Source organism: Saccostrea echinata, unplaced genomic scaffold (genome assembly GCF_033153115.1).
Source record: "Saccostrea echinata isolate AGI-Se365-2 ecotype Australia unplaced genomic scaffold, CSIRO_AGI_Sech_v1 ptg000064l, whole genome shotgun sequence".
Classification (NCBI taxonomy): domain Eukaryota; kingdom Metazoa; phylum Mollusca; class Bivalvia; order Ostreida; family Ostreidae; genus Saccostrea; species Saccostrea echinata.
In genome coordinates, this window is record NW_026889813.1 from 5,922,954 (window position 1) to 5,935,787 (window position 12,834).

Consider the following 12,834-nt stretch of genomic DNA (forward strand, 5'->3'; position numbering starts at 1 on the left):
TAACATTGCAGTTGTAGATTTGTGTTAATGATGGTTTACTTTGTTCTTGTAGGTCTGTACAGGGGCTCTGTGATCGGTGGACCGCGAACTGTAGTGACCCAAATTACGGACAATGTCGCACACAGAAACTCATGGTCCTCAAAGAGGAAGTCCTTGCCTGGTGCCATGGCAATGACTTTTGACCCCATGAAAGAAGAAAATATTGAAAAGAATATGGCAACCATTGCCATGTCAACACATGAGCCAAGAAAGTCCAGATTACATGGGAAAGAAGAGGGTGCCGATGATGATGAAGAATGGGCAAAGGTAAGAGTATTCTGTTTGTAACTTTGATTTGGCTGAATATTAAAATCCTAAATACATTAGGTGGTATTGTTGCCAGGCTTTTAACCTTGACCTCAGTATTACCAAATTTAGATGATAGTATTGCCAATATTTTTGAAGGAAGCTGGTAGCAATAGCTAATTAAGGTCCATATTATTCTCTAATATACCTGTATTGGTATAGTTCAGATAAAATTTTGTACTGACAAAGTTAAAAAATATTCAGCTTTAAACATCAGAAATGATTGACCAGTAGTTCTCATCTCTTGTATTTCAAAGAATTTTTTTGTTTTTTGAATATTGAAAAATATTTGTATTTATGGACTATGTATGAAATATGACCTTTGACCTTTAGATTGCAGACATTGTCTCCAGTTTTGGGGGAGACATTGGGGTATACACTGACCTGCCTTCATTTGAAGCTGAGTTAAAGATGCTCAACCGAGGTACACCAGCATGCTGAGATGACTCGCAATATCTCTCATATACATCTGATGAGATTTTCAAAATTATTTGCATTTTCACACATTAATCTGCCCATATCTAGGCTATGCATGAACAGAATGAATTTCTGTTTTTCAATTTCAATACTATTTTCTTTGTGATTGCTCTTTACTAATTAATCATTTGTACATGAAAATACCTGCATATATATTTCTGCGTAGTAACAAAGATCTGCTAAAAATAAAATCTTCTGTCCTGGAACATATAGCCATGCAATGAAAATTTGTTTCATCCAACAGGCACAATAAAATTTCTAGTCATTAATTCAGTTAATTTTATGCAGATTTAAAAAAAAATAACCAAAAAAAATAAATATGGATTGATGACATACAGCAACAAGAAACAAAAACCTAGAATTAGAATTTAGTTTTAGGGTACAAAATTTAGGTCCATGCACCTCACATGAAACCCATGCTGGTGTTTAACTTCTCTACTAACTAATGATGCCATTAACAAGATTTTTTTTGATGGATTTCAGGTTTTCCCATAATTTTTTTTTTATCCCATACTAAAAAGGGGCAGGTTTTGAAAGCTGCAGATTTCCTGTAAAAATATATATACTTTCCTCTCATTTTGTGCATGACCTTTCTGCACTTGTAGTCTTGCATGTTCTTTAGATTGAAGACATAATGGCATCGTTTGGGGGTGGAATTGCCAGAGAGTCTGTGTTTATGAGAGAAATGGAACCAGCCTTTCTGAAAAAGTTAGCTGATAGTTTACAACAGTGTATGTATTTTTGTCTCCATGTCTCCAATTATTTTAGGTGTACTTCTTATGTCTTCTGTTGATGTATTTAAATGGATACCAAAGCTAAGTCCCTATTAAAAACCCTTGGAGCTCTGGGTTCAATCAGAAAGCTAAATTAATTAAGGATAAAATATTAAAAGTAATCAAATTAAAGTTGGTTTGGGGAACTGGTTATATATTCAAGGGTCAGAAAAGTATATTCTTGGTGTAGTTTTCATAATGTAATGTAATTGACATATGATGTAAAACACAATTACTATGATGTTATGAGGAGTTGAAATTTTTAAGATTTTCAATGCTTTAGAATTTTCAAATTTTCAAGATATTGGTAAGCATTAATTTGCTTTTAATTATGCCTTAATTTCTTGCCAGGGTGCAAAAACAAATCCAACTCAAAATGCTATTGCAGAGTAAAACCCCTTGGCTCTCTTATCTTTCGCATGCTACAAAATCTACGTTCACTATGCTGAAAATCTGAAATGAGTTTATAAATTCACTGACAAATATTATGAAAAATGTTTATGCTCTTTATGTGTACAATGTTCATACTTAAATTTTGTTTTCATAATATATTGCATAATCTAATGCATCCGTAAGTAGAGATTGATAGTTAAGTAGATACAGAACTCTAAGTGTATAGGTTTGTCACAGTGGGGATGAGTCATTAACTTCATTTGATCTGATGAATTAATGTATAAAAAAAAAATCAAAAAAAAAGAAAAAATTCATTTACATGTAATAAGTCCATGAATCAATAAAGCAAATCTCAAAAAACAAGATAAAATTTTCTCTATTAGATTAAAACTAGCAAAGAAAGGAAAAGAGATTAACATTTATTTCCAAGTTAATTTTATTGCTTGATAATGTATCGGTCTGAAATTATAGAAATATTGTTCTAGATCCCGGACAGATCCTGAGTGTGGGGGAATGGCTAGAGGAGATCGGACTTGGTCAGTATGAGAATACGCTGGTGGCTAATGGATTTGACCACACAGATTTTCTGGTGAGTCCCCCACAGTAAGAATGATTTAATCTGAAGTAAGAAAGATCCCCAACACAACTATGACACAGGACACTGAGTAAATCTGAATTAACCACATCACCTGCATGATCAATAGCCTACGTCATTACCAATCACTTCCTGAGGGAATATAGCACGTGTATATGTATTTATTCATGTTAGTATGATTGTCAACATCTGCTTTTGTTCTCAGTTAATACAAAGTAGTGATTTTTAACAGGGAGAGCAGATAATGGAGGATAGTGACCTTGAAGCTATAGGAATTACCTCAGAAGAACACAGGAAAAAGATCCTGGACTCAGCCAAATCACTGTCACAGCTCACTCCTATAGGTAAGTACTCCCACCACCACCACCACCATTTGTTCTTAGATTGCAGCTACTTGTCAACCTCACCCTCTGGCTCAGACCCCCCCCCAGCTTACTCCTAGACCCACTCTCCATATCCCATTCCACACTCTTCTGTATCAACCCCTACCTCCCAACCAAATTACCAACCGTTGCTCACTTGTAAGGATCAGCTCACTGCCAGTCTTACTTTTGTCTAACCAATCATCCACCACATTCAGCAGGGTCCCAAAGATAATTGCCAGTACTTACCAAGCTTGTTCCAGTAAGTAAGATGCTCCCCCAGGATTATGCACACAGTGTGGAAGAATGATAAAGACTTAAAATTAAAACTTTTAAAAGAAAATAACTGCTAATGCGGTAAAATAATCAAAAAACTTCATTTATATAGGCATACTAGAAGGTTAGAAACAATTTTGCATTTTAAATTTACAATTTTACAACTGATTTTATTGTAAAATTTTAAGAAATCGACCTCCATTACTTGTTTTCATATATACTGTATGCATGTACCACGAATGATCGTAAGTTGCAGCAAAGACGCAATCACTGAAAATGTTGTTTTAGCATAAAATACTAAAGAAGCTATGCTTAGATATTGACAAATAAAATACTATTAAGTAAATCCTAGCTCCCAAGTTCTTTAACTGACTGAAGAGAGCTGATTTTATTATTCAACATCTTTAATATGGTGAATCATTATTTCTCAGTGTGTGTATTGGAATTTTTTCTGTGGGTGGGGATGAGGGATTCTTATATGTATATACATCATTCAGAACTCATCCTTATATCACTATTACTATACACCACCAGTAAATCAGCCTATTCACTATGCCCCTGGTTAAATCAGGTGTATCTAATAATGTATCAAGCAGCTTTCTGTTTGTGATAAACTTACACAGAATGTCCTGAAGAGGGAAAATTAAGAATACATGTATTAAATTTGAAGTCTGTAAATGGAACTCTTTTATATCTAAGAGAGGATGCTTTTTAAATCATCTTCTAGCTTAACACAAGGTGAAACAAGATGATTTTACTACAGCCATCAGGGTTGATAATTCGTAAACTAAATGGACTTTTTTTTAATTTATTCCTTTTTAGCTCACCTCGACAAAGTCGAGATGAGCTTATGCTATACCCAAAGCGTCGGCATCGGTGACGGCGGTCGGCCGGTTAAAGTTTTAGGAGCAAGTCCATTCCCAAGTAACTACATGTGTAAGTCTTACCTGGACCAAACTTGCATGGATGATGCATCTAGGGATGGACACTACCACACTTGCTTCGGATGCTGGATCTGACCTAGATTTTCCAGATGAGTGACCAGGTTAAAGTTTTTAGAGCAGGTCCATTCCCAAGTAACTATAAGCCCTACCTAGACCAAGCTTGCATGGATGATGCATCTAAGGATGGACACTACCACAGTTGCTATGGATGCTGGATCTGACCTAGATTTTCCAGATGAGTGACCAGGTTAAAGTTTTTGGAGCAGGTCCATTCCCAAGTAACTATAAGCCCTACCTGGACCAAACTTACATGGATGATGCATCTAGGGATGGACACTACCACACTTGCTTTGGATGCTGGATCTGACCTAGATTTTCCAGATGAGTGACCATGTTAAAGTTTTTGAGCAGGTCCATTCCCATGTAACTATAAGCCTTACCTAGACCAAACTTGCATGGATGATGCATCTAGGGATGGACACTTCCGCACTTGCTTCGGATGCTGGATCTGCCTAGATTTTCCAGATGAGTGACCAGATGAAAGATTTTGGAGCAGGTCCATTCCCAAGTAACTGTAAGCCCTACTTGAACCAAACTTGCATGGATGATGCATCAAGGGATGGACACTACCACACTTGCTTCGGATTCTGGATCTGACCTAGATTTTCCAGATGAGTGACCAGGTTAAAGATTTTGGAGCAGGTCCGTTCCCAAGTAACTATAAGCCCTACATAGACCAAACTTGCATGAATGATGCATCTTTCACACTTGATTCGGATGTTGGATCTGACCTAGATTTTCCACATGAGTGACCAGGTTAAATTTTTTGGAGCAGGTCTGTTCCCAAGTAACTATAAGCCTTACCTGGACCATACTTGCATTGATGATGCATCTAGGGATGGACACTACCACACTTGCTTCGGATTCTGGATCTGACCTAGATTTTCCAGATGAGTGAGCATGTTAAAGTTTTTGGAGCAGGTCCATCCCAAAGTAACTCTAAGCCCTACCTGGACCAAATTTCAAGTATGATGCATCTAGGGATGGACACTACCACACTTGCTTCAGATTCTGGATCTGACCTAGATTTTGCACATGAATGACCAGGTTAAAGTTTTTGGAGCAGGTCTATTCCCAAGTAACTATAAGCCCTAACTAGACCAAACTTGTATGGATGATGCATCCAGGGATGGACACTACCACACTTGATTGGGATGCTGGATTTGACCTAGATTTTCCGCATGAGTGACCAGGTTAAAGATTTTGGAGCAGGTCCATTCCTAAGTAACTATAAGCCCTACCTTGACCAAGCTTTCATGGATGATGCATCTAGGGATGTACACTAGCCCACCTGCTTCAGATGCTTGATCCAACCTAGATTTTCCACAAGAGTGAATTTTGCCATATTTTAACCAAATTAGCATGGATAATGTATCTAGGGATGGATACTTCCAGACTTGCTTTGGATTCTGAATCTAGATGGTGCATCTAAGGATGAAAACTTCCAGAATTGCTTCGGATTTTGGAACTGACCAAAATTTTCTTGATTAGTAAACAGGTTTAAAGTTTTTGAGCAGGTCTATTTCCAAGTAACTATAAGTCCTACTTAAATCAAACTTGCATGGATATTGATCTTTGGATGTACACTAACTGGAAAAAAAATCTGATGTGAAATTTGCATTATTTATAGATAACATTCATTGAGGTGAGCTTCGTAATCTTTGATTACTTATGTTTATATTCTTAATCTTAAAAAGTAAGTAAATCAAGATAAAAAAAAAAAATTCCCACCACCATCTATATCCTTTGTTTGTTTAATATGCTTGCGGATAATTTGTGAGTGAACTCAACAATTGAGGTTTCTTTTTGTCAGATTGTGAATACTCTGCATCCAGCCCTATATTATATTGAACATTTTTTAGGGGTTGGGGTTAATAATGGAATAAGACAGTGTTCCTTAAAATTCTCAAAAAACATAGAATACCAGTATTTGAAGCTCATTTTAAGTGTTGTTGCTACAGTTTCTTAATAAATATTTTGATATTTCAGACCCGGACAACCTCCCCACGTCAGTTTGTGATTGGTTGAATTCCCTACATCTGTCAGACAAGACGGAAACATTCATGAACAAAAACTTTGACACGATGGATCGTGTGATGAAGTTGTGGGAAGTAGAACTGACTAGTGTGTTAGACATCACAGCTGTAGGACACAGGAAACGAATTCTGGCCTCACTGGCAAACAGGAAAAAGCCCGAGAGACAGTTCTCAAGTCTGGTATGTAAAGAGAGGCAACTCTTGCATATCTCAATTAAATTTCCTTCTACTCAATACTGACATCTTCAGTTTTAGCTTCCTGGAGGGAAAAAAAATATTTCTTTGATTTGATAACCTGATGAAGCATTTAATACTTCATTTTCTAGCATTTTTTATGCCCCCCTTTGAAGAAGGGAGGGCATATTGCTTTGCTGCTGTCTGTCTGTCGGTCCACCAACAGTTTCCGTTCATTTTCTTCACAGAGGTTGCACATACTGAAATGAAATTTGGTATACAGATTTATCATAAGAATATCTAGGGCAAGTTGTGTTTTGGGTACGATCGAGCAATTTTTGACAGAGTTATGCCCCTTGGACTTAGAAGAATTCCAATTATTTGCAGTTTCCGCTCATTTTCTTCGCAGAGGTTGCACATACTGAAATGAAATTTGGTATACAGAATTTATCATAAAAATATCTAGATCAAATTCTGTTTTTGGGTACAATCAAGCAATTTTTGACAGAGTTATGCCCCATAAGTGTTTCACAAACATCTCTTGTTAGAAAATGAAGTGTCTTTCAAGGTAATTTTCTTAAGAGTTTTCAATGATGAAGAAGAACATAATTGCCAGATTTTCTGTACATGAAAAATGTTGTACGATACTGATGTCTTGATTTTTACAGTAAGGATATTTGATATCACAAAAACAAGATGCATGATTTCAGTGATGTTGACCTGTTGATAGCACATAGATGTCAGTATAATGTGTCAATTTTGGGGTTAAGGATTAAGGCCATTCAAAGAAAAATCATCCCTTTATAAAATGTATTGTTTTCCTCATGAAACAGAAGAAGCGTACCAAGGATGAGGATAAACCCACTTCAGAACCAGAACTTAACCTCTATAAGGACTACACCAAGGTCAAACCTCTAGCCTCGTCCTCAGAGGAGGAAAACAAGGTATCCCAGAATTCCCTCCCAGACAGCAGCGAGGATGAGGATGTCTTCCGTAAAGAACAGGTAAAATTATAGGCATTAATAGGTGCCCAGGTTATATTTCATAATTTTTTTTAAACCTCTGAATGCAATTTAATGAAACTTTCACAATATCTTTATTACATGCATCTCCTATTCAATGTTTTGATTGCATGAACACTAATTTGAGGTTTTCCATAGCAAACGGACACTACCTATAATAATGGGATTTACCTATCTCTAATGCAGCTCTTCCTAAACTCCTGAATGAAATTCAGTTGAACTTTCACAGAATCTCATTTACATGCTGCAAAAATATGCACTTTGCCATTATACTCGTACGCAGCAGGGGGTATCATTTTGTGTGCTTACAGGACCTCTAGTTTGTAAATAAATTATACTGAGATTTTGATTCTATTAACATCTGTGAAGCTTCTCTTTTTTCTTTCTTTCTTTTGTTAAAAAAAAAAATCACCAGAAGAATTGAAATGGTTATAACAATTTGGGATACAACATGTAGTATAATACATAGACATCCTAGTTGTGCTTTAAAGTACTGTAATATATATGCTAACAATCAAACACTGTGTATGTCCAAAACAGGAAATGATGTGCTTCCTTGCCATATGTTTATACTCTTTGTTCAAATTCAGGATATTCAAATTAATACATTGATTTTATAAACATTTTCAAGTATGCTTTTCTGATGGGTGAGAAGGAAAGTCATTGAAACTTTCAAATGACTGTGTAAAACATTAAACATTAAAATAAATTTCAGTCATGTCTGATTTGGTTAGTTTTGTTAAATCTTGACACATGTATGTTCTTCATTTAGGGTAAAGCATTGAGGGACAGTTCAATACACATCAGACCTCCCCATCAAGCTAATACTGCTACCCCCATCAAACAATGGAGGCATCGGCCAGAAATGTTAGTTAAAGGCTGCTGTAACTACTCTGCCCAGGTAGGTTTTATCAAGATGTCTTATATGAAGAGGGCTGGAGGTAATATAGGTCTACATCAATTAGGACAGGAATAATTTGGAAAATTCACAACTTTTCTGAGTGACTCATTTTCACTGGCCATGAGTTTCAAGATACACAGGTAATTTTAAAATAAATTAGATACACAGTCAATTTTAAAATAAAATGTGAAACCCTATAAGAATCTCCCTTGTATGCTAATAAAGATACTTTTTTTTTGCACAATATCAGGTTTGTTTAAAACTTCAGTTTGATTTATTGAGAGAAAAAATGATTTAAAAAGATTTGAATTTCTTTGTTTTTAGTATCTGGGCTCTACACTAGTCAGGGAACTTATTGGAACAGAGTCTACAATAGAAGGCATCACTAAACTAAAGGTAAAAATTGTCATATTCCTCTATATGAAGCATAGGCATTAGTACAAAATAAGTTCCATTCTTATCATTAAGATGTAATGGAGAGCAGCATCAAATACACACAAGACACACATGCAAAGGGAATTAACACTGAAAGCTTGACATTTGTGTATGTTTTTAATATGGGTAACAAGTCTTAAAAATTAATTATTCTTATTATAAATGACACTTTGTGGAATATAATTCAAATTTTTAACACATCAATCGAATTAATCAATCTTCATTAATCAACAAGGTCATGTATACATGCACTGAGATACACGTTTTAACTGTGATTACAATTTGACCACAATCTGATTAACAGATGAAATTTAGGAAAAAACTCCAGGTTGGTTTGATGTTGTCTGTAGTATGTCATAGATTGTTTGATCTGTTTAAAAACCTTTTTAGATTAAACTGTTCTTGTGTTTTGATTAAATATTGCTGTTAATTGGTGCATGCATAAGAATATGTTGTTCATTGTTTCAATAGAATTAATTTAATTTTGTTTATTTTTAAAAGTTGAAATTGTTAGACAAGGTAAATGATTTTTCCAACCTTTTGATTTTTTGTAGTATTTTTCCCTTGCATATTTTTTCTATTCATTGTATATATACATAAGCATGAATTGTGCAAGAGTTATCCTTCTTTCATCATGTCTAAATATTGTCTAAATATTGTTTAAATATTAACACATCTTGGTGTTTCATGTCCTTTAATTCTACTGAGCATGCCCTGATACAGTCCCTGAAACGTTCTACTTTCCCATTTTTCCGTTCGCTCACCGTTCGTTCACCGTTCGTTCAGCGTGCGTTCACCGTTCGTTCACCGTGCGTTCACCGTTCGCTCTCTGTTCACAGTTTTGCGTTCAGCGTTCACCGTGCGCTCGCGTTCACCGTTCACAAAGCGTTCACCGTTCGCTCTTCGTTCGCTCACTTTGCGTTCACCTTGCGTTCAGCGTTCACTTATCGTTCAGTCTTCAGTGTCATTCGGAACTCCGAAGTGAAAGGACTTATCTTTTTTTAAGTAAGGATTTACAGGTTTTGAATTTAATAAATAACATACAGTGTTTAAAGAATCATTATTTCATGGGAAAAAAATTATCTACAATATTTATTTTTATTATTGTAACTTATCTGTTAGGTTATTTATAAAATTTATGTGGAAAATCAATGTTGTTATAAGTACATGTACATGTATGTACCGATGTAGAACGATGCTGAAAAATTAAATCTAAATACGGTCAAAATACTGATACTTCAAGTACTGCAACATTTTGCTTTTATGTTAAAGACGACAAATCGTAAATGGATAGATAGTAATCGAAGTCAATTAATTTACCACCTGCAACAAAAATACGAAAATATTTATTTCTATCACATTTTTTTCAAATAATACAGAAATACATGTTAGAACTTGTTCTGAGAATGATAAACAGTACTGCGGATATCCAGTTAATTAAATATCTTTAGAGCGAATTAAATTGATAGTGTGGTTAAAAAAAAATATTTGTTTAAAATGTAATACATTAAAGAATTTTTTTCTACTTTACATATATAAAGTCGATCTTTAATTAGAGAGAGAGAAATGCCTTTATAACATGATTATCATTTATATAACCAAGGTGATTCTCCGGTAATGATATTTTTCACCGTAACTTTATGTCTGTCATTCGATATTAATAAGAGCCCCCCCCCCCCCCCCCCCCATTTTCCCCTAAATCAGTTACTTACTTAGTATTTCCAGTACATTTTAGTTAACATTTAAAAAGAAGTTAATGTGTTTTGTAGCACAAAAATTTCAGTCTCAAAACAAACATGCATCTAAACAAATTCATTAAACAAAAGTAGTTCAAAATATACATGTGCCGGCGGTGATACATGTATTTTAAATTGGCAGGGAGTATGTTTCAAATTCAAGCGGCTTAATCATTCCAAGTGTTTCTTCCCAATGTATTTTATTTATTTATTTATTTATTTATTTATTTTTTTTTTTTTAGAAACGTTGGAATCAGATCTAGAAATGATAAGAAAAAATGTTAAAACTTCTTGGAAATACTAACACTTTGCCTTCGGTGTGACGAGACTTTCACACCTGCACAGTGTCGAATGATTTTGATTGACAGGTCAAGCACGTGGACTTCGTGTGAACTTGAAGCAGGAAAATAAAAACCGACTATGACTGTAAAACAAATGGATTTGTTGATAAAAAAAAAAAAGGATACTTTCACTGCCTGATATATTTAGAAAAGAATTAGAATTTTTGTTTGATATAGGTGCAAACATTTAAGGAGGGGGGGGGCTAAAACCGAATCTCTCTCTCTCTCTCTCTCATTTGTCTGTTTAATAAAAACTATGCCAACATATTACTTAAATATCAAGTTGTGAAAATTTAATATATAACAAATAACATGATTGCCTCTTTGTATCATCTTGTCCGAGTATAATCACGACGGGAAATGTCTACAGATACATGTAGAAGTCCGCTCAATAAATCATCATAAAAAAATAAAACTGACACATAAATATATTATTGCATTAAGATTTTAAAATACGAGTGTATTTATGCAATAGGTCCGCATACCTTTGTAATTTTTTTTCCCATTATTTTACACGGAATCCCTTGTATGGTTGTTACAGCCGTTGTAATTCATTCTATAAGTCCGTAGTTTTCTCTTCTAAAATCCACATTATTTGCAATGGTTTTATATATCAAATAAAAATAAACATATTTATTTTACAACTAGATTAATTTCATCTGTTATACTACAGCGTTCGTTAACAATTACAATGTTTTACAGCGATAAAAATCGTGTTATTAAAAAGTTGAATTTAAACATCGTACTTACGTGCAGAAAATATTGCAAGAAACTTAAATTAATAATTTTACTTAATGTGCATGTATCGTCTTTCTTAGGACAATTTTCATTGATTTGTTTATTTATTTATTATTTATTAATTTATTTTTAGCACCAAGCATTAGAACACAATAGAATAGTTTCAATGCAAGGAAAAGATCAGAGGCATTCCGAATAAATCGTTCATCTTGCGTTCACCGTTCGTTCACCGTTCACTTTGCGCTCGCGTTTGCGCTCCGTTCGCGTTCTGCGTTCGCTCACCGTTCACCGTTCACACATCGTTCACCAAGTTGCGTTCAGCGTTCACACATCGTTCACTCACCGTTCGCTCTGCGTTCGTTCAGCGTTCGTTCACCGTTCGTTCACCGTTCGCTCACCGTTCAAGTGGGAAAGTAGAACGTTTCAGGGACTGTATCAAGGAACACTTTCAAAATATTGGTGACATGTTTTAGTAAAATGCAATTTATATGAAGAAATTTCTTAGCTTATTTATATTTTTTTAATGACCATGCATGGTTCTTCTACTTATCAATGCTCAAAAAGCATGTCAAGAATAAAATTCAATGTCGCATGTACCATTGCATTCATGCTAATTTAAAACTATCTTTAAAGATCTCTGCAGCATTTTTCTTCTTAAAACTTTCATTTTATTCATTTTGATGAGAGATATTTTATTATCTGCAAATTTAAGTGAAGCATATCTTTTCTGTGCATAATGAAATGGACTAAACCTAAAAATGTCAATGGTCACATTTGTTAATTTGTAATGTGTAAGAAAACAAGATCTTACCATTGAAACTTACATCCTCTGCCAGGGAAAATATAATTTTTGAATTCCTCATACATTTCTGTTAAAAAAAAATACATGATTGAAATATGTGAATTGCACGTGATGCACTATGAATAATATTTTAAGATGGTTGGTTTCTATGTATTCTTGAGGAACTAAATACTATGGGTGGTGAGAATTGAAATGTTCATAGTATATCTCTTTAGGTTCTTTATGATAAAAAAAGCATTCTGAGAGTATTGCATAAACAATATTAATCAGCCCTACAGGCACTTGTAATCTGTCCCCCTTAAAAATTTAAAAAAAAAAAAAGAAAAGACATCATTGATGCAGATCGAAATGCAGTCTTGTTTTGTAACTCATCAAGGTACATTGACATACCAAATATCACTCAATATCTGCAAGCTTTTAGGAA

The 12,834-nt window shown here is 34.5% G+C and overlaps 1 protein-coding gene across 1 annotated transcript in view; it reads left to right on the top strand.

Moving 5' to 3' along the window:
• LOC133175922 (ankyrin repeat and sterile alpha motif domain-containing protein 1B-like) overlaps positions 1-12,834 on the top strand; it is an 85,930-nt gene that overhangs the window by 54,697 nt on the left and 18,399 nt on the right. Inside the window, exons 14-22 of the mRNA XM_061311061.1 lie at positions 53-306; positions 1,445-1,553; positions 2,474-2,577; positions 2,816-2,927; positions 6,215-6,441; positions 7,269-7,439; positions 8,230-8,358; positions 8,683-8,754; positions 9,098-9,121. Coding sequence (XP_061167045.1) covers positions 53-306; positions 1,445-1,553; positions 2,474-2,577; positions 2,816-2,927; positions 6,215-6,441; positions 7,269-7,439; positions 8,230-8,358; positions 8,683-8,754; positions 9,098-9,121 — 1,202 coding nt within the window. The remainder of the gene's footprint in view (positions 1-52; positions 307-1,444; positions 1,554-2,473; positions 2,578-2,815; positions 2,928-6,214; positions 6,442-7,268; positions 7,440-8,229; positions 8,359-8,682; positions 8,755-9,097; positions 9,122-12,834) is intronic.